This window comes from Meles meles, chromosome 10 (assembly GCF_922984935.1).
Source record: "Meles meles chromosome 10, mMelMel3.1 paternal haplotype, whole genome shotgun sequence".
Taxonomy (NCBI): Eukaryota; Metazoa; Chordata; class Mammalia; order Carnivora; family Mustelidae; genus Meles; species Meles meles.
The window spans coordinates 13,867,305-13,887,882 of NC_060075.1; the positions used below are offsets into that span (position 1 = coordinate 13,867,305).

Here is a 20,578-nt window from a genome sequence, read left to right on the forward strand (position 1 = left end):
AGCAAGGGCTTTGGGGCCAGACGGATCTCTCTTAAAATCTCAGTGATGCTGTTATGCCGCTGTTACGCTGCTATGCTGTTATGAATTCCTGTTACGTACTTGGTACATGGTACCGGATGCTTGGGTTGGTCCTTCTTCCTCTGCCCACCCACCTTCATTTTGGGGGGGTGGGGGGGTAATAGCTTTATTGAGGTACAATTCACTTACCACCAAAATCATCCATTTAAAGCATACAGTTTAACGGTTATTAGTATATTCAGAGTTGTGCAACCACCACCGCAGTGGTTTAAAACATTTTCCTCAGGAAAGAAGAAACCCATACATACCCCTTAGCTGTCACCCCCAACTCCCTCTCCTTCGCCTCAGCCCTAAGCAACCACTCACCTACTGTCTGTCTCTATAGCTTTCCCTGTTCTAGACATTCAGATAAACGGACTCATACAATGGTTGGGCTTTTGTGACTGGCTTCCATTCACTTAGTGTAATGTTTTCAAGGTTCACGTTGTAGCATGTATCAGGGCTTCATGGCTTTTATGGCTGACGAACATTCCATGGTGTGGGTATACCACATTTTGGTTATCTGTTCATCAGTTGATTTGGATTATTTCCACTTTGTGGCTATTATGAATAATCCTGCTGTGAATGTCAGTGTAGACAAACATATGTGGACATGTGTTTTCATTTGTCTCGGGCCATGCATTATTTCTAGAATTATGTTTGTAAAGTGCTTAAATCAATGGCTGACAGATCACAGGATGTAACAGTGCTAATTTCTTTACCCTGACCTTCCCAAAGGTTATGAATGAAAGCTATTTCCTGTTTGCTGCCCTAAGACGAAAGGCGGGCTCCCCTAAAGAGCCTGACCCCTGTGGGTCAGACTCTGAGGTTACTGTCCCCTGGGTCTTGGCATCACCAAGAAGCAGATTCTTGCGTCAGGTTGTGAGAGGTGGCGATCCAGGCTGATTCTGATGGAAGGTACTGAGAGAGCAGATAAGGAGGTTTGGGGGCCGAAATACAGAATTTGAAGTAGAGAATTACAATTCCCTGTTCTGTCTCTCTCTCTTATTTTTTTTAAAGATTTTATTTATTTATTTCAGAGAGAGCAAGAAAGAGCAAGCATGGTGGGAGGGGCAGAGGGAGAAGAGAATCTTCAACAGACTGCACACTGAGCAAGGAGTCTGACAAGGGGCTCCACACAGGGCTCGATCCCAGGACCCTGAGGCCATGACCTGAGCTGAAACCAAGAGTCCAGCACTTAACCGACTGTGCCACCTAGGGTTCCCCTGTTCTGTCTCTTAAACAATTGTGATTCTGGGCAAGTCTCTGAGCCTTGATCTCACCCTCAAAATAAGGATAACAATAACACACCTGGAAATTGGTGGGAAGGAGAGGGGTCAAATGTGTTTTAATGTGTGTATGGATTATATATATATATATATATATATGCAGCAGCTGATATCCATAAACACATATAACACATTATATGTGTGAGATATATATATATATATATATATTTGTGCAGGTACTGCACAAATGTATTGTAAGCTCCAGGGCTGTCCTAGGAAAAGAATCAGACTTATTTTTTTTTTAAAGATTTTATTTATTTGTCAGAGCATGCACGTGCACACAAGCAGGGGGAGTGGCAGGCAGAGGGAGAAGCAGGCTCCCCAAGGAGCAGGGAGCATGATGCATGACTCAATCCTAGGCCTGAGATAATGACCTGAGCGGAAGGCAGACACTTAACCAACTGAGCCACCCAGGCATCCCAAGAATCAGACTTTTAAAGATTTTATTTATTTATTTGAGAGAGAGAGAGAGAGCATGAGAAGGGGGTGGGGTCAAAGGGAGAAGCAGACTCCCTGCCTAGCGGGGAACCTGATGTGGGACTCCATCCTGGGACTCCAGGATCATGACCTGAGCCAAAGGCAGTCGCTTAACCAACTGAGCCACCCAGGCGTCCCAAGAATCAGACTTTTAAAAACTTCATTGAAATCACAGCAGGTTCTGAGGGCAATTGGAGCCCTTTGGGAGTTAGGGCAGGCACTGGTCAGATCCTTCAGGGTCTCCAGTTAACCCCTCAAGGCTCTGGTCCCCTTGTGAAACCAGTTCTTGCCTGCAGCTGGTTTTCTGCCTCTGAAAAAGATGCAGATTATCCCCAGTTGGCCAGAACAGCAGGCACATCACTTTTTTTTTTTTTTTTTTTTTTTTTTAAATATATAGGCTCCATGCCCAATGTGGGGCTTGAACTCACTACCCTGAGACCAAGAGTCATATGCTCTACAGACTGAGCCAGCCAGGCACCACACACATCAGAGTTGCAGTGTGATCTTACTTGAACAGCTTTGGGCTATTTGGTTATTCCAGCATCATTTATTAAAAAGTCCACTTTTGCCACTTTTGCCCTAGTGATTTAAGATGCCACCTTTATCATATACAAAGATCTTTTTTTTAAAGAGAGAGAGAGGACGCGCACAAGAGAAGGCGCATGCGCACAAGCAGATGAAGGGACAGGGAAAGGGAGAAGCAGATTCATTGCTGAGCAGGGAGCCCAATGCAGGGCTCCATCCTGGGACCCTGGGATCATGACCTGAGCCAGAGGCAGACACTTAACTGATGGAACCACTCAGGCGCCCCGTCACATATAATAAGTTCTGTGTGTAGTTGGGTCTAGGTTCTCTCTTTTGTTCCACCAGTCTATTTATCTATTCTTGTGGCAGTACCACACTGTTTTAGTTACAGAGGCTTTATAATGTGTTTTAAATATATAGTGGTGCCCCCCCCCCTTTTGTATTTTTCAGTGTTTTCCTAGCTCTTCTTGCATGTCTGGTATTCTGGTTTTAAAGTTTTCAGTGTCCTCCTGGGAGGTCGTGGTGGAGGGTTGGGGTGGGTTGGGGTCGAGTTGTCTTTTGGACCTGGCTGTGCTTACTTACTTCAGTAAACTGGTTTTGTAAGATTCTGTTTTCTTAAGACTTCTAGTGCCCACATAGAACTCATTTTCCCTGAGCCTCCAAACCAGCATTTTAAAGCAGTCTTCCACTGAGAGAATGTTAAAACTTGGTAAATTTGTATAAAGAGTTTAGAAGCATTTTCTGTAATATTCTGGCAACTGTACTGCAAACCTGCAATCATTTCCAAATAAAAAAATCTGTAAGGTTGTTATGCTTACGGTAATATCTTGGTAAAAGCTTTCAGAAAATCTACACAGATTGTGTTCACAAAGTCGGCCTTGGCTCCCATGTTGCTTGAACCCTGAAAGGAATCCAGCCACGCAGTTCAGTGTAAGCTCCTTACGGAATTGGCGCTGCTTTTCATTCAGTGGTTTTGTGCTTCTTTGAGTGTTTAGTTGTCCTGAGATTATGCAAACATCTATGCCTTTCACCGTATACCCCAAAGGAAATTCAGCCCATCCTTCAAGCCCAGATCCACAACGGGATCTTGCTTTCATTGTTTTGTTTATCGTATTGTGTTTTGCACTGGGGGCACTCCTGTGCACCTTCCCCCCCAGCTTTACTGAGATAGAATTGACATATAACATTGTATAAGTTTAAAGTATAGAACACGATGATATGAAATACATATACATTGTGAAGGTAAGTTAACACATCTGTCACCTCACATGGTCGACTTGTGTGTGTATGTAGTGAGAACATTTAAGATCTACTCCCTTAGCAACTTTCAAGTGTTAATACAGTATTGTCTTGTGCATCTTCTTTCCTGTACAAGAATGAAAAGTCTCAGAGGGCAAATCAGTGTCTTTATTTTATATTTCTCCCAGGCTTCACTCCGTTCCCTTTGCAAAGTAGACGCAACTGTTAGTTGAAAGAATGAATTACATGATTATTTTCCTGTTAGCTGGAGGTTTCCCTATAGTCACTCTTTGGACCCAGTGAAACATCTGTACCGGGAAGTGGGAGGCCAGAATACAGATCCTGGTGGTCAACTAAGGGAAAGGAGGTAGTGACAACACAGTGTCACTTACCCTTCCCTTCAGGAGATTGCGCTGCCACAAGGAAGCAGGTTGGGGACTGAGGGGTTCAGGTGAGCCAACGCACTGCATGCACGGCTGTGGCTGCAAGGCAACCAAGGGCCTGCTGGGGGCGCCACGGGGCAGACCCAGTCGCCCACAGAAACAGCTGGGTTTACATTTTCCCCACTCTTTGTAATGTTGATAGTAGTGCATGCTTAATATAGAAATTTTGGAAATGTGGGGAGTTTTGTTGTTGAAATATAGATAAGTAGCGAGAATGGAAAAAATCCTCCCAAGTTTCTTACCCACTGACAACTGCTGTTCATCATTTGTTGTATTTACTTCCAGTCATTTTCTTACACAATTTTGAATAGGAATAGATTCCTCCTCTTCTTTTTTTTAACATTGTTTTATTCATATTTGATACAAGTTTTTGAATCTTGATTCCAGCATTTTTTCCATTTAATAATAGTCTTTATTTCCAGCTTGACTTTTTCATTTTTTTTTAAATAAGAGTTTTATTGAGATCTATTTCACATACAGTACAGTTCACCCATATAAAGGTACAGTTTAATGGTTTTTATAGGTGTTTACAGACTTTTGCAATTGTCACCACGATCAATTTTAGGACTTTTTTTTTTTTAAGATTTTACTTACTTATTTGACAGAGAGACACAGCAAGAGAGGGAACACAAGCAGAGGGAGTGGGAGAGGGAGAAGCAGGCTTCCTGCGGAGCAGGGAGCCCAATGCAGGGCCTGATGTGGGGTTGGTATCATGACCCAAGCCCAAGGCAGACACTTAATGACTAGCCCCAGGCGCCCCAATTTTAGGACTTTTTATCACCTCAGAAAGAAACCCCATACCCATTAGCAATCACTCCCATTTTTCTTGCCCTGCCCACTGTCAGCCTAGGCAACCACTAATCTCCTTTCTGTCCTTACAGAACTGTCGTCTCCTTAAGCACCGTTTTTTTTTTAAGATTTATTTTTATTTATTTGAGAGAGTGCACGTACACATGCACCAGGAGCCCCTCTTTAAACATAGTTTAATGTGCTCTATAATATTCCATCCAATAACTGTATCATAGTTTATGTTACCATTATGTTGTTTGACATTTACGTTATTTTTAAGTTTGCAATATTGTAAGTAATAGCTGTAAACATTATGCACATATTTTTTCATATTTAGGATTCTTTTTTTTTCTTAAAACTAGATTTATTTACTTATTTGAGAGAGAGAGTGATAACAAGAGTGATCACAGAGGGAGAGGGAGAAGCAGGCTCCAGACTTCCATGGAAGTGAGAAATAAGAGGGGCGCCTGGGTGGCTCAGTGGGTTAAAAGTCTCTGTCTTCCCCTCGGGTCACGATCCAGGAGTCCCGCATCAGGCTCTCTGCTCGGCAGGGAGCCTGCTTCCTCCTCTCTCTCTCTGCCTGCCTCTCTGCCTACTTATGCTATCTGTCAAATAAATAAATAAAATCTTAAAAAAAAAAAAGAAGTTAGAAATAAGAAATAGTTTCTGGCTAGCCCAGAACAGAGAAAAGAAGAGCAAGTTTACATATTTGGGATTGAAAGAAGTTAGAACCTGAGTCCTCCTAGTTTGGTGATCTATAATTTAAAAAAAAAAAAGTATACTTTTTTTTAAAATGAAGATAATACCACTGTAATGCATGTTTATTTATTTATTTTTTAATTAGGCCCTATGACCAGTGTGGGGCTTGAACTCACAAACCCCAGATCAAGAGTCACATGCTCCACCAACTGAGCCAGCCGGAGCCCCTGTATTTTTGACGTAAAAGAAAATATATTTACCGGAATTCGGATTCTTAAGCCGTATTTTGGCAGTGTGAGCATATTTCATAACTTTCATAACTCATACTTTGATGATTTGTGGCAAACTCATAGTAACTCTTTCCAGAGAGGTGACAGCCGTAGTTATAAGCGTTCGCTCGGGAGGGCTGACAGCTAAAACCTTATACACACTGGAGCTTCGTGCTTATGGGCAAGATGGCCACCTAATTGCACTTTTTCTCTTTTTTACCCTCTACAAAATGGACAGCCTAGAGGCAACATATAGGAGTATTTCTGCATTGCAAGTGGGTGAAGGAAAAAGCCTGGTTTGCGAATATTGTTAAGCGAAAACGTGTTTCCATTTTATTAAGGTGGCCAGATACATCCCTGTACATAAGAATGTTGTGCAGGTGTGAAACCCGTGTTTAAGAAAGTGAGAAGAATAAAAATCTTCAGCCGCCTCTGGACTCAGGAGCATCACAGAGTGTGGTCCAACCTGCAGGGTCAGGCTGCTCTAGCCAGATTCCCAGTGGCTTCATTCGTCAGACAAACTGACAGGTGTAGGTCAGGAAAATACTGACCAAGTTGTTAAAATATTATTGTCCGGTAACTGAGTTTTCATACCCATAGAAAGTCTTAAAATTACTCAGATTATACTTCTGGTCCTAGGTCTCCTTTCGAATGAAAACAAACCTTGGTATCGAAGTCTGTGTAGGAACACAGCAGTTGAAGCATTTATCCTGGCTGGAGGGACAGGAGCAGCTCACTGTGTGCTGATAAGTTCTCGGTCAGATTTTAGAGGTGCTCGGAAATAGGAGCAGACAGACACCCTGGAGTAAAAGGCTGCCTTCCAAAGCAGAGGGCAGAGGAGAGTGTTTCTGTTCCTGACTAAGTACACAAGGAGCAGGAAGATAAATATGGTTTATGGGTTCTCAGACTGTAGCATGAATTCCCTGGGGAGCATAGAAATGCAAATTCCTGGGCCCTCTGGCAGTCTGATTCACCGGGTCCGGGACTCCTCCCATTCAACACTCCCTCCTGCTTTTTCTTTTTCTTTTTTTTTAAATGACAGCTTTATTGAGATACAATTCACATACCATAAAATTTACCCTTTTTATTTATTCATTTATTTTTAAAAATATTTTATTGATTTATTTGAGAGAGAGAGAGACACAGCGAGAGAAGGAATACAAGCAGGGAGTGGGAGAGAGAGAAGCAGGCTTCCTGCTGAGCAGGGAGCCCTATGCAGGGCTGAGCCCAGGACTCTGGGATCATGCATGACCTGAGCCCAGGGCAGATGCTTAATGACTGAGCCACCTAGGCGCCCCAAAATTCACCCTTTTTTTTTTTTTCACATTTTAAACTTTTTATTTGCATATTAAAAATTGTGCATTCCAATACTTAAAGTCATACAAAGAAAAAAATGACACTGACTAAACTGCATTTCACGGCCTGCAAGACCCACTTGGTTTTTACTAGTTGTGTCCACCCAGCTTCTTCCTTTGCTGATGTATAGGAGGCTTGGCTTCCCAATCAGTAGTTCAGATTCTTTGATAAGAACAAGGCAGCACAGTCACTTAAACTTGAATCCAACCTCTTTGCATCTTAAATGTTAAACAGCTAAAAAAAGTAAAATAAGAAGGCAATGCTTGTGGAATGTACAGTGCATACTGGCAGCGCCCGCCTCATTACGATTCGCCTGCTTGCTTCTCCTGTTCAGTCGTTTCTTTTGAAGGCAGTGGATTTTTCTCTTGTGTTTCTGTCTTCTTCAATTTCGACTTATCGAATTTCTCAATCTCAGCCATATCGGGTTTGTCAGACGTGGTTGCAGAGGAAGCGGAGCGAGGTGCCAGAGCGAGAGAAGCCGGGTCTGCTCAGTAGCCACCGTGGAATGCCGGGGGCAAAATTCACCCTTTTTAAAGTGTACAGACATGTGGTCTTTAACATATTCACCAGTCTAGTCATCAACACTACCTAATTAAGAACATTTTCATTACTCCCCCTCGCAAAAACCCATACCTATTAACAGTCACTCCCCACACTCCCTTCCCCAGCCCTGGCAAACCACTTACCTGCTTTTCTTTTTCTTTCTTTTTTTTAAATTAACATATAGTATATTAGTAGTTTCAGAGGTAGAGTTCAGTGCTCGCTTCGGCAGCACATATACTAAAATCAGAGGTAGAGTTCAGTGATTTCATCAGTTGCATTTAACGCCCAGTGCTTGTCACATCACGTGCCCTCCTTAATGCCCATCATCCAGTTACCCCATCCCCCAACCCAACTAAGCTGCTTTCTGTCTTTATTGTGTTGCCTATCCTGGACATTTCTTTCTTTCTTTTTTTTTTTTTAGATTTTTATTTGTTTATTTGACAGACAGAGATCACAAGTAGGCAGAGAGGCAGGCAGAGAGGGAGGGGAGAAGCAGTCTCCCCACTGAGCAGAGGTCCTGATGTGGGGCTCCATCCCAGGACCCTGGGATGATGACCCGAGCCAAAGGCAGAGGCTTTAATCCAGTGAGCCACCCAGGCGCCCCTGTCCTGGACATTTTGTATAAATGGAATCATATAACATGGGTGGTCTTTTGTCACTGTTCTTTTTTCCCTTTGTATGGTGTTTTCAAGGTTCATCCATGTCATAGCATGTACGAGTCCTTCATTCCTTTTTATGGCCGAATAATATTCCATTATAAGGCTAAACCACATGTTTATCCAGTCATCTGTTGATGGATATGGTAAATATAAGAAAATGATATATGTTCATTCCTTCATTAGACCCTTCTTGAACATTCTTATTTGATGGGGGAATCTTCTGGGCTCAGAAGCAGAACTCCTAGAAATAGGAAGAGTCTAATGATTGTTAGCAGAAAAATTATTTCCTTGGCGCTGCCATGGTCTTTGCCTGGTATGGTGCACTGAGGACCTGGTTTCTTGTCGTGGTATGTGGTGTTTTTGTGCAGGCATGGTTTTAAGCATTTGGTTCAAGAGTGCAGGCTGTGATTCTGCCAAAATGGCCTCCTCGGTGTTGTTCTGAGGCGACGCGTAGCCTTTGGCTTCTCTTGTTTCTCACGCACTTCAGTCTTCTGTCTTTTTCCAAATGTAAAGAAATTGGTTTGCTTTTGGAAAATACTCCAAAATCAAAAAACTAAAGCTATTTAGTTTTTTTTTTTAATTTTTAATTTTTTGAAGATTTTATTTTTTCATTTGACACAGAGAGAGAGACAGCACAAGCAGGGGGAGAGGCAGAGAGAGAGGGAGAAGCAGGCTCCCGCCTAGCAGGGAGACCAACATGGGGCTCCATCCCAGGGCCCTAGCATCATGACCTGAGCCAAAGGCAGACACTTAACCATCTGAGCCACCCAGGCACCCCTAGCGTTTTTTAAAAACTGTTTGCTTGAAGAAGATGAGAATGAAACCTCTAGAGGCTCAGAGTGAGCTTCCCTGAGCAGCTAGACACAGCCAGAGCTGCATGGTTGTGTCGGTGCCGTTTTTCTTCCTTCTCAACATAGTTTCTGAAAACAAACTTTCCACATATGCTTGCTGTGAAGAAGAATGCTCAGTTGAGAAAAATAACTATTTTTGTTCTACAGTAATTGTTGTGGTTCCTTCTCAATTTTGTGTTTGCTGTTTATAAAGTGATAAAAATAAGTTACTACAATCATCAAAGCCAAACAACTTATAGCTTTATTTGCCTGCTTCCCTCTCTCTCTCTCTCTCTCTCTGCCTGCCTCTCTGCCTGCTTGTGATCTCTCTCTGCCAAATAAATAAATAAATAAATCTTAAAAAAAAAAAAATTGAATTGTAGGGGCGCCTGGGTGGCTCAGTCAATTAAGCATCTGCCTTTAGCTCAGGTCATAAAGGATCGAGCCCCACATCGGGCTCCTTGCTCAGCAGAGAGCCTGCTTCTCACTCTCCCTCTGCCTGCCACTCCCCCAGCTTGTGCTCTCTCTCATTCTTGCTCTCAGTCAAATGAGCAAATAAAATCTTTAAGAAAAAAATTTTTAAATCATTTAAAAAAATAAACACTATTGAATTAATGTGCAGTCATTTTGATGTAAGTTGTATTTTTTCATTCAGTATATCAAGTATGACCATTTTATGTACAAATCAAGTGCATATAATGTATATTTACCTATATATTTACCTATATTAGAATTAGCATACTAACCTTAGAACAGTAAAGGGCACTGGAAAATTATAGTGGTGTGTGTTTTATTCCTCACTCCAACTCCTTTCCCTGCCCAAATTTCTTATTTTTGTTTTTACTGAAGATGTGTATAATGTATTTTTAATTGAGATATAACACACATAAAATTTACCACTTAAAAATGTACAATTTAGTGACTTGTAGTTATTCACTGTATAGTGATAGTTGTACAGCTGTCTTTACTATCTCATTCCAGAACATTTCCATCATTCCCCAAAGAAACCTTTACTTATTGGCAATCAATCCCAGTTCCCCTTCCCTCTATGGACTTGCCCACCCTGGATATTTCCTATAAATAGATTCATGCAATATATGGCTTTTTTTGTCCAGCTTTTTCACTTACTGTATTTTCAAGGTTCATCCATATTGTGGCATGTAACAGTCCTTCACTTCTTTTTATGGCTAAGTAACATTCCTTTGTTTGTATATATCACACTTTGTTCATTTATCAGTTGATCGACATTTCCAGATTTCACTTTTTATTTAAATCACTGTTTTTGTTTTAAGATTTGGGGAAACCAGTCTCTCCACCCCCCAACCCCCATGGCTTATGCATGTCCAGATTGTTTTTCTAGCAGTGTCTAAACCAGTAATATCTGAACTTCTTTTTGCAGGTGACTTCGATAGCAACGTTTCTGTAGCTCACGTCACCTCCCTGTTGTGCCATAAAAACCCCACCGGAGTTAACAGGAAGAATGTTATTAATGTTGGTGAGAGCTCAGCAGCTCCCTATATAATTCGTAATATGATAAATGGATAATGAATGCTCAGAATAAATAAAACATGAACAATGCTCTATTATAAGTAGCAACACTCTGAGAGGCCAGGCCTCAGAACGCCAATGGCTGTCTCCCTGGGCTCCTGGCGGTGGAAACCACACTGGCTTCCCCAGGCTGCTTCCCCAGATGGCAGCGGAGGAAGCAGAGCAGGCAGGCGGGCCTGGGCAGGATTCTGAAGGACCTGCTTCCCCCCTCCTTTCTCTGGTGGCTCCTCTCTCCGCACTGCGGCACTGCGGACTGCACCCTGTCCCTCCTTCAGGTCCCTCAGGCATTCCTGTAAGAACTGTGCTCAGGAGGAGATCTGATATGTCATTTCCTCCTTCCTACCACCAGGAAAACACTTAATATCTGTTTTAAAATCTTGACACTCTCTTGTGGGCAAAACCAAGACACTTGTTTTTCAATTAATGACTTCACCTTTTAGTACTCCAAGTCCCTTATAAAAAGAAAAAAAAAAAACAAACGGTGTTTTCAGAGATCAGGTTGGAACTTTAAGCCTTTGTGGGTAAACGTAAAGGAATTATAAAATAACACAGGTTTTTGATCTGGTAATGTCGGCTGGAGCAATTACATTTTCTGTGATCTTTTGAGACAGACCAGAAGCGTCTCTCTAAAACCTATATTCACATACCTATCATCTAGCTTCAGAATTTTGTATGACATTTTAAATTTAATTAAAATTATTAATACTAATTAAGCCCATCTGGTGAATGAGAAGTTCTGTTTTTATGGAAATCAGTGGAGTGGGAAAATGTGTTTTTATTAGTCATGCATTCATTATTCCTACTGGAAACCAGTCTGGATCACAAGGCCAAATTGCTCAGGAAGAAATAAAGAATGTCGGGTTGTGTAAAAATCACCCCAAGGCCTTTGACCGTATTTAAATGCAGCTTCAGGCCAGTGCCCAGACAGTGGGTTTTGGTAGTTGGAGCAGTGCCCTGGAGTCTACCTGCCCCCCCGAGACCCCCCAGCAGACTCTAACAGATTCCCAGTGGAGCACACCTGGGGAACTAGCTCCACCTTGCAATCCCAGATCTACAAAGTGATGGCAAAGTTACGGTGACATAAGTGCCGGCGTACTTCCAGTCAGCAAGTTAAGCTGGGCTTGTCACCTAGTTAATGGCTTTGAAACATCACAGGCGAAAAGGGGTCGTAGTTTTGTGGGGGCAACATGTTCTGTTCGCCTGTGAGTTTAGAAATGCTGGGAGGCTGATCGCCGAGTGGCGGGCCCTTCTTTACTCTCTCAGTTCCAGGCCCTGAAGCCCACTTGAACTTGCTTCTCAGAATATGGCACCAGCTATTTCTCTAGAGACCGTGGTTTTAGTCCTCGAAGTCATTAGTACCCGATAGGAATCGAGTTCTCTCCAGTACCATATTGTTTAAGTGCTTCTTGTGACCTTCAACCTCAGACTCCATACACGGTTCTCTGTGCATGAGACACAGCGGCTTTTGTCCCTTTTGGGAAAGCTCTGGTTTTCTGGGAAGTATAGGCAAATTGTTCTCTTTGGGGGAAAGCCAGATGCCAGGACTGAGGGACCCAAGCACAGTCCTGGGTGTTCTCCCTGAGGGCAGACACCATGTCTTACTCATCCTTGAGGCTGCCCTGCATCCTGCACGGAACCTGGCACGTGCTTGTGGTGCCCAGAAGAGGGGGACACCTGCTAGAAAGAAGGGGGTGGCTGGAGAGAGTTGCTGCTCACGCGGATTGAGGCTGTATCCCTGTGGTTGTGCGTGTGGGTACAGAGTGCAGGCATGAGGGGGGCGAAGAGGGAGCAGCCACTGTCCTTGATATCCAACGGGGCAGTCTGCCAGATGCACGACAAAAGGGCAGTGTCTTTCAGCCCAGCCAAATGGAGAGGCTCCAGAAGCATTTTTTTTTTTTTTAATTGAAGTATAGTTGACCAGAAGCTTTGTGGAGCATTATGAGAGAGGCAATGAGTTCCTTCCTGTTCTGAAAGGCCCTTCAGCACTCTCTTCCCTAACAGGAGGGGAGAGCTCTGGGCCTGACTTCTTTAAAGAGCTGCATTGCTTTCAGCACAGCCGTACCCCAAAAGGTAGGATGCCACGTGACTGGGTAAGGGGCAGCTGAGCTCCGTGGGCAAGCCTTAGAGCTGCCTCCCTCCCCAAACTCACACCTGCTTGAACCAGCCTGTTCCCTTCCTGGCTTTTCAGCTCACCAGTCACTATCCTCTTCCTTTTAATGTGTTACCCAGAGCTTGCTACCTTTTCTTTTTCTTTTCCTGCACCCGCCCTCCCTCTCCTTATTCCCAGGAGTTACACGCATGTCTTGAAGTCCAGCCCTTTGATTTCTCGCAGGAAGGGGATGCCCAGGCCAGGAATTTGGGCAGCTACCCTGTCACCTGGCAGGCAAACTCTCCTGGAAAAGGGGATGGGAATCTTGGAACTTGAGAGGGACTCAGGAGAGGGATTCCCTGGAGGGTCAGTGGAAAAGAGATGTGAATCTCCAGTATCTCAGTACTCCTTGAACCTCTAACCAAAGAGCCACCTTGTCCCCATCAGGAGGGACCATCCATGCAGTGTTCATGCTTTGCAGAAGACTTGCATTGCACATCCTGTTGGTGTTCTCCGTTCTCGATGGGTCTCATCTTCCTAGCCACGTCCGCCTGAGCAATGTCCATTCATCCTCATGTTGAGAGACACAGAGTTCTGACGGGCCTTGCTATTGAAATCCTACATTTTTATCAGCTACTTTGCTGCATTGGAATGTCAGGCACTGGCGTGTCATGAAACCACTACACCGCGGTTGCAGTGTAGTGGTTTGGCATCCACGTGGTCCTTATTTGTTAGGTGTGAGGTTCCCCGTGGGATTCCTGGGTTTGCCAGAGCCACCTGCTCTTCCTTAGACCAGACAGATGACCTAGTGGCTCCGTGTTTCCTTCCCTGGGTTTGCAGCGACTGGGAGAGGGTCTTCACACAGGGCTCCAAGGCCGAGGATGGGGGGCGTCCGTGCATGCCCGAGGGCCAGCACAGGAGTACCTCTGTGTGGGGGTTTTGGCTTAGGCAGGCGGTTTATTGTTTCAAGTAGAGTAATGACTCAGGTCTTCTTTGGGGACTGTTAGTGCATCACAGGTTTAAGAGAGCCTGAAAAAGTGCCGGGTTGTGCTGGTATTTTATCTTTTGCTTTCACACACCCATGAACACACGTGGCACGTGCACGCGCACACACACACACACAGGATTGGCATGCATTCTGACTGAGAAGAGGTTGGTTCGTATGGGGTCTGTATCCAGGGGGATCTCAGGATTCTGTGCCCTTGCCTCCTCTCCTGGGTCAGGGATTCTGAAGGGTGTGTTGCAGTCACACACACATACCCCACCCCTGGGTGGACTCTGTCAGGGATAAATAGTTTGGGGTGTGGGCCCTAGATTTGCTGTTGTGACTCACTGAGTGTGCATCCCTGTTCCCCCAGGCGACTTGGAGCTCCTCTTGGTGCTGACATGATGACAGTGTGCAGGCCAGCCAAGGGCAGCCACAGCCAGACCGAAAACTTGAGCTACAAATTGGCTGACAAGTAAGAGCTTTTCTCCCCTGAGAGTGTAGAAGTTGGCCCAGAGTCTCCACTTCCTTCCTCTCTCTACTGCCTTTCCCTCCTCTCTAACACACTTCATTGGACTAAGGACAGGTTCTTTTCCGAGTCATTGCCATGTGCCTCCTGGAAATCATCCCCACATGCCGGAGAACCTGTGACCACAGTGGGCAGTGGAAGGTCTGACTAGCGCCCAGTTGTTGAGAGGACGGGCCCATGGCAGCTTCACGCCCTCTCCCCATTCCAGCCCGGGATTTACTTTCCTAACTACCAAGATGCACAGGCCTTGCATTATCTGTCCGCAAAGCCGGCTTTGCCCATCCTTTCTCAGCGGTGCAGTTTTCTCTCCACATGGAGCCCTTTCCTCTGACTCTCTGTCTCACACTCTGCGGTGGCCTTAGTCATCACAGCTCTGCACTGCAGTCACCAGTCCCTTCTGGGGCCATAGTATCCTGGAAACAGGACCTCAGAAAATCCTTGGGTACAACAACCACACGGAGAGAGCCTTTTGCCTCTGGCTTCACCTTCCTTGCCTCTCGCTTGAGCTTCATAATTCCACGTGGTCTTCTAGCAAGCCGTCCTTCTTCCCTTTCAGTTTTCACATAGGGCCTCCATGATTGTGAGGTCACCCCAGACATCTGGGATCTTAGACAATTGCAACAACACTCCTTGCCATTTAGTACTGTCAGGAACATTAACATATACTGACTCATCCACTCATTTGTCTTCTAAGTATTTATTGACTGTCTACTGCATACTAGATAAATTTAAAGATAAATTTGACCTCTGCACCAGTCAAGTTCCAGTCTAGAGAAGAGAGAGAGAGTTCTTATTTATTTATTTTGGTGGGGCGGGGAGAAAGAGGGAGGGAGGGAGAGAGAATCTTAAGCAGGCTCCATGCTCAGTGTTGAGCCTGACAGAGGGCTCCATCTCATGACCTGAGATCATGACCTGAGCCGAAATCAAGAGTCAGACACTCATCCAACTGAGCCACCCAGGTGCCCCGAGAGTTCTTATTTTAAAATGAAAAACATAGAGCCAAGATTCAAACCGAGGTCCCCACTGACTTGAAAGCCATGTTTATCTGTTGTCAGTATTTTTTAATAGTCCATGTGGCGCCTGGGTGGCCTAGTTGGTTAAGTGCCCGACCTTTGATTTCGGCTCAGGTCATGATCTCTTGGGTCATGGGATTGAGCCCTGCGTGGAGCTCAGCACTCAGTGGGGCGTCTGCTGGAAATTCTCCCTCTTCCTTTGCTCCCCCCCCCACTCATGCCACTCTCTCTATCTCTAAAATAAATAAATCTTTTTAAAAAACCAGTACGTATGATTTTTATGATTATTGTCTATATCATCCATTGTCATTAAGCATGAACTAATGTGAATTGTGTATTTATGTGTCTGTCCTGTCATCTTGCTTCTAGCGCTGTGAAAGCCAGGGCTTTAACTTCTGCCTTTTGAACTTTCAGTAAAATATCAACAAACTGATTCTGTTTCTGCTTCTCACTAAAATCTGAATTCATGCTAATGTCCTCAGTGGTGACAGGACCATTGAAAAATGTGTTTCTCTTTTGTAAGCACTCTGTTGTGCATGCTAATTGTTTATTTAAATAAGGAATTCTGCTTTGATAGCTGTATTTAAAATATGAAATTGTGTTTGCATATTCACAAGTTTCTAATTTATGCTGTGCAACCACAAATAGCAACACAATTTACGTGTTAATGTCCCAATGGAGGGAGAAGTCTTCATGTAAACAATTATTAGTCTTTGGAACAGAAAGCTGAATAGTAACAGGATGCATGAAATTGCTAATTATTCGTCCCTCACTGTGACCCTTAACTAGAGTTTCAGAATTCCTATGTAGTCAGATCTCTATATTCCAAAAATGTGCACCATGAAGTTGGTCTGTGCGTCCTTGTTAATCTTGGCATGTCCAAGGTCACTCTGCTTAGTTATGACCTTTGCTGTTGGAAGATTATTTTGCATTCAAAAACACAGATACTCCCGTTCTCATTAGACTAGCTTAAAAATGTTTTTCTGGTTTTCTTTCAAAAGAGCTTTTAACATCTTCGTGGCACTGACTAATCTCCTAAAATCACATTTGGAGGCTTATCTCCCGACGTGTTTGTTCTAGGCCAGAACTTCCAGTGATGATGGAAATATTCTTTTGCTCTGTCCAATGTGGATGTCACATGTGGCTAATGAATACCACGCTCTACTACTCTGCCGTTGTTCCAGGTGCTGAGAATTCAACGGTAGACCAAACAGGCCAAAATTCAAAGTAATCCAACAAAACCAAGCAATCCCTGTTCACATGAAGAAACCAGTCTAGTAAGATCACTGTCTAGAGAAGGTCCAATTCAGATGCAGCCAATAATTGTGGCTTTTCCTACTCAAGTCAGGACAGCTTAGGAAGCCCAGAATGAGCAAACATTTTATGACTTATGGCATTGTTTTAATTTTTAAATAGTCATCACAAAGTCCCATCCATTGATTCCAGAAACAGAGGAAATCTGGACTATGTAAGCTTTTACCTCAGAAGATGTTCCCTGTTTTCATCAGGAAAACAAGCTGACGATAATGATAACATTATACACTTACCACATGCTAGATGCTTAATATGGCCTGCCTCTTTCAATGTTTTCAGCCACTCTGGTGGATATGTATTATCATTATCCCCATTTCACAGATGAGGACACTTAGGCTTAGAGAAGTGAAATAGCTTGTCCAAGGTCACATAGCTGGTCAGTGGTTGAATTAGGCTTAAAACTCAAGTCTGCTGCATTCCAAAAATCCAGTAGATCCTTTCATTCCACAATACTGTCTTCCTAAGAAGAACAGAGTGACTTCTTAAAGTGGTGGTTTCAATGTTTACTACTTACAGCTAGCATATAGCATTTATATCTAAGTTCTAGCTAGTCTCTATGACTAAGAATCCATTACCCAATGTTTGTCTTTCTTGTTCAGGGTCAAGGTGGAAGGTCCAAAGGCTGGGGAAGACCCTCGAAGGCTGCCGTTTAGGTCCCCCATTCCTTTGCCAGAGACTGATCAGGATTCACCCCCCAGGAGAAGCTCATTGGAAAGTCTCAGTAACCTGATGCTAGAGTCAAGAGTGAACTGTCTTCAGCAGAACATGTTCAGCTCAGACATGATCATCAGCGACCCAGCTTCAGATCTCAGTGCTAAAGAAGACAGCAGGGCGGGCAAGAGGCAGCTCAGCGGTGTTCAGAACCCCTGCCCTCCTGCCCAGGGAGGGGCCCTGCACAAGCCCCTCAGCATAAAGGACAAGATATCCAAATGGGAAGGGAAAAAGGCATTGTCCACCCCTGCACCCTGCGGGAAATCAGATGGGCAAGAGGACTCCCTGATGTCCTGTGTGACAGGGAGGAGAAGCAGTGATGGTGTGAGAGCGTGGGTCACGGAGGTGCAGGATGGAACCAGGCCCGAGACAGAGAGCAAGGAGAATGAGAGGAATAAAGGGGTCATGAAAGTCGGGAGACAAGATGCAGAGCCAAGGCAAGACCTCAGCCAGCTAGCCAGGCAGCTGGCTCCCAGCTTGGGCAGAGGCCGAGAGCCCAGGCTGGGCAAACAGCGCTTTCCAAGTGACAGCCTCTCCGTGCTGAGGCAGGTCAAGAAACTGGAGCAGGCTCTGAAGGATGGGTCGGCGGGGCTGGATCCCCAGTTACCCGGGACTTGTTATTCCCCACACTGCCTGCCGGACAAGGCTGAGGAGGGGCCCACCCTTCCTGAGCACCGTGGGGCCGGGCGTGGCTTGGAATTCAGGTCCCACCACTGGGACCTGGAGGCCAGGGACCCCACCCCTGAGGCCGCAGAGGAAAGGAAAGGCTTGTGCAGGAGGCCCTGGGACCAGAGCCTGGAGGGTGTGGACAGGGGCTCAGAGGGCTCCCCTGCAAAACCCTTCATCAACCCCCTGCCCAAGCCCCGGAGAACGTTTAAACACGATGGAGAAGGGGACAAGGACGGAAACCCAGGCATCAGCTTCCGGAAGGATAAAAGGCACCTGCCTCCTCTGCCTTCTCTACCTCCCCCGCCCCTGCCCTCCTCGCCCCCACCCTCCTCTGTTAACAGAAGACTGTGGACCGGGAGGCCGAAACCCAGTGCTGACCACAGGTAGGTGGCGGCCGACTGTCCGCTCAGCGGCTTATGCTGCATCACAGCCACTCTCAGGTGGCTTACTGGTTTTATTAAACGGGTGCGTCTTGTAGTTGGTCCAGACTGGTCATAGCTTGAGACAGTGTATTGATGAAACCTGCAGACGTGATAAGTGATGCCAGTGTTTTGTGTTCTCCGTCCTCAAAATGAGTATTAGCTTGGGAAAATTACCCTTTGGATGTGACAAGTCCTGTTTCTGGCGCTAACCAAGAGTTCAATGAAAACTCGTGGTAGCTCTGATGGTGGGCTAATTGGTGCTGACTGTCATCTGCCACTCCCGTCCCCCACTCGTGTGTGGTATTTCCAATCTCCACTGTCGCCTGTCTTCATGCTTTTTCTTGGTGTGAGCTCTAGAAACACAGCCCGGGTAGGCCTCGGCCCTGTTGCTGTCTCTCTGTGTGACTTCGAACACCTTGTCGAGGTGTTCGACACCTCGGGACACCTTCGGGAGGTGTGGACAGGGGCTCCCGAAGCCTCCGTTTCCTCATTTATACATAAAGATGCACACCCTAAATATTTTATAATGTCAGAGTAGTACATGAGATAATAAAATATCTGTGTGCTTGAAGATCAGATCAGTGCATTGGAAACTGTTTCTTTTCTGCTTTGAGAACTACTTTCTAGCCTGTTTCTGGGATGTGCTAATTGGTTTGATACCCACTAAACTGGAAACCAGCCATAGAGGAAAACTTGAGCCGTTGTCTCTGCTCTGGTCACCCATTCTGCACTTTCTGTTTTCCCCCTTAATCACTGCAGTTAGACTTTTGCCACTTATCCTGAAACTGCTCTTCACCCAAGGTCACCTCTGACCCCCATCTCACCAAATCCAGTTGCCTGTTCTCTATTCTTTCCTTATGGGACGTGTCTTGGTGTTGGAGGAACAACTTCACTCCGTTCAGTGGGCTTCTAGATCACCTGCTTTCCTGGGGGTCCTGCTTCACATGCTACTCTTTCTCAGTTCCATTCGCCTCTGCCTGAGTGTCAGAATAAGACCCCCAACACACCATCCTGGTGAGAGCAGACACTTCTCTCCTCTGTCTGCCTCATTCCCTAAATGAGCTCATTTAGTCCCCTGGCGTTAAATGTCAGTTACATGCTTATAACCCCCACATGGATCCCCACAGCCCTGACTCCCTCTTCCAGCGAAGGTTTGCAGAGTCATCTCCGGGTGGCTGTCCCATTTGGTTGTATTCGTAGTTTGGACTGAACGTGTCCAAACCTAAATTCCCAGTCCAGGCTACTCTGAGTGTCTCCTCCCCAAGTAACAGCCATCTTATTAAATGGCATCACCCTTTGTTACACTTCGGCCAAATCCTAGGAGTCATTTATGATTCCTCTCTTTTTCACAGAGCCCCGATCTAATTTATCAGCAAGCTGTTGAGACATGCCCTTGAATGGGATGACATCTGCTTCACTGCTACCACCTTAGTTCTCTGTGTCCACTTCCCACCCCAGTGTATCCCTCCGTAGCAGCCAGAGCCGTCTTCTAGAGTTAGATTCAGTCATGTCACTGGCCTACTTTACATGATCTGTCGGGTAGGGTTGTTTTGGCTGCAAAAAAACCAGAATTTCTTAAGTTCTTTTCCAAGGGAAAAGGTTTGCATATTCCAGATAGGTACCTAGGTAGGTAGATAGATAGATGAAAGAAAGGAAGGAAGGAAGGAAGAAAGAAAGAAAGAAAAAGGAATTATGTCCTTTAAAAAAAAGAAATCATGCTATATATACTGTTTTTTACTTAGGATGTCATAGAGATCTTTCAACATTACCACTTTTTTTCACCTTCCTTTTAAATTTTATTTTGTTATTTTTTAAAGTATTTTATTTATTTATTTGACAGGGAGAGAGGGCACAAGTAGAGGGAGAAGCAGGCAGGGGGAGAGGGATTAGCAGGCTCCTCACTGAGAAAGGGAGCCCGATGAGGGGCTCAATCCCAGGACCCCGGGATCATGACCTGAGCTGGAGGCAGCCACTTAACTGACTGAGCCATCCAGGTGCCCCTTATTAATTAAAATTTTTTTTTTTTTTTTTTTTTTTTTCTTTTTAGAAAGAGGGAGAGAGAGCACTGGAGTGGGTAGGAAGGAGGGGGAGGGGCAGAGGTAGAGGGAGAATCTGAAGCAGGC

At 44.9% G+C, this 20,578-nt stretch overlaps 2 protein-coding genes across 4 annotated transcripts in view; one reads left to right on the forward strand and one right to left on the reverse strand.

Annotated features, from left to right (window-relative positions):
• DENND2A (DENN domain containing 2A) overlaps positions 1-20,578 on the forward strand; it is a 102,912-nt gene that overhangs the window by 15,211 nt on the left and 67,123 nt on the right. For 2 of the 3 annotated variants that reach the window (XM_046020692.1, XM_046020693.1), the window contains exons 2-3: positions 14,171-14,272; positions 17,253-18,416. In XM_046020692.1, the coding sequence (XP_045876648.1) occupies positions 14,199-14,272; positions 17,253-18,416 (1,238 nt within the window). In that variant the 5' untranslated portion in view covers positions 14,171-14,198. Of the gene's footprint in view, positions 1-12,750; positions 12,794-14,170; positions 14,273-17,252; positions 18,417-20,578 lie in introns of those variants that run through there. The other variant, XM_046020694.1, reaches the window with a different exon arrangement.
• Positions 7,182-7,604, reverse strand: LOC123951735 (thymosin beta-4-like). The gene has a single exon (XM_046020695.1). The coding sequence runs from the start codon at positions 7,560-7,562 to the stop codon at positions 7,446-7,448; it is 117 nt and encodes a 38-aa protein (XP_045876651.1). The 5' UTR covers positions 7,563-7,604; the 3' UTR covers positions 7,182-7,445.

Coding starts and splice junctions, on each gene's coding strand:
- LOC123951735 (XM_046020695.1), bottom strand. CDS start 7,562: ATGGCTGAGATTGAGAAATTCGATAAGTCGAAATTGAAGAAGACAGAA.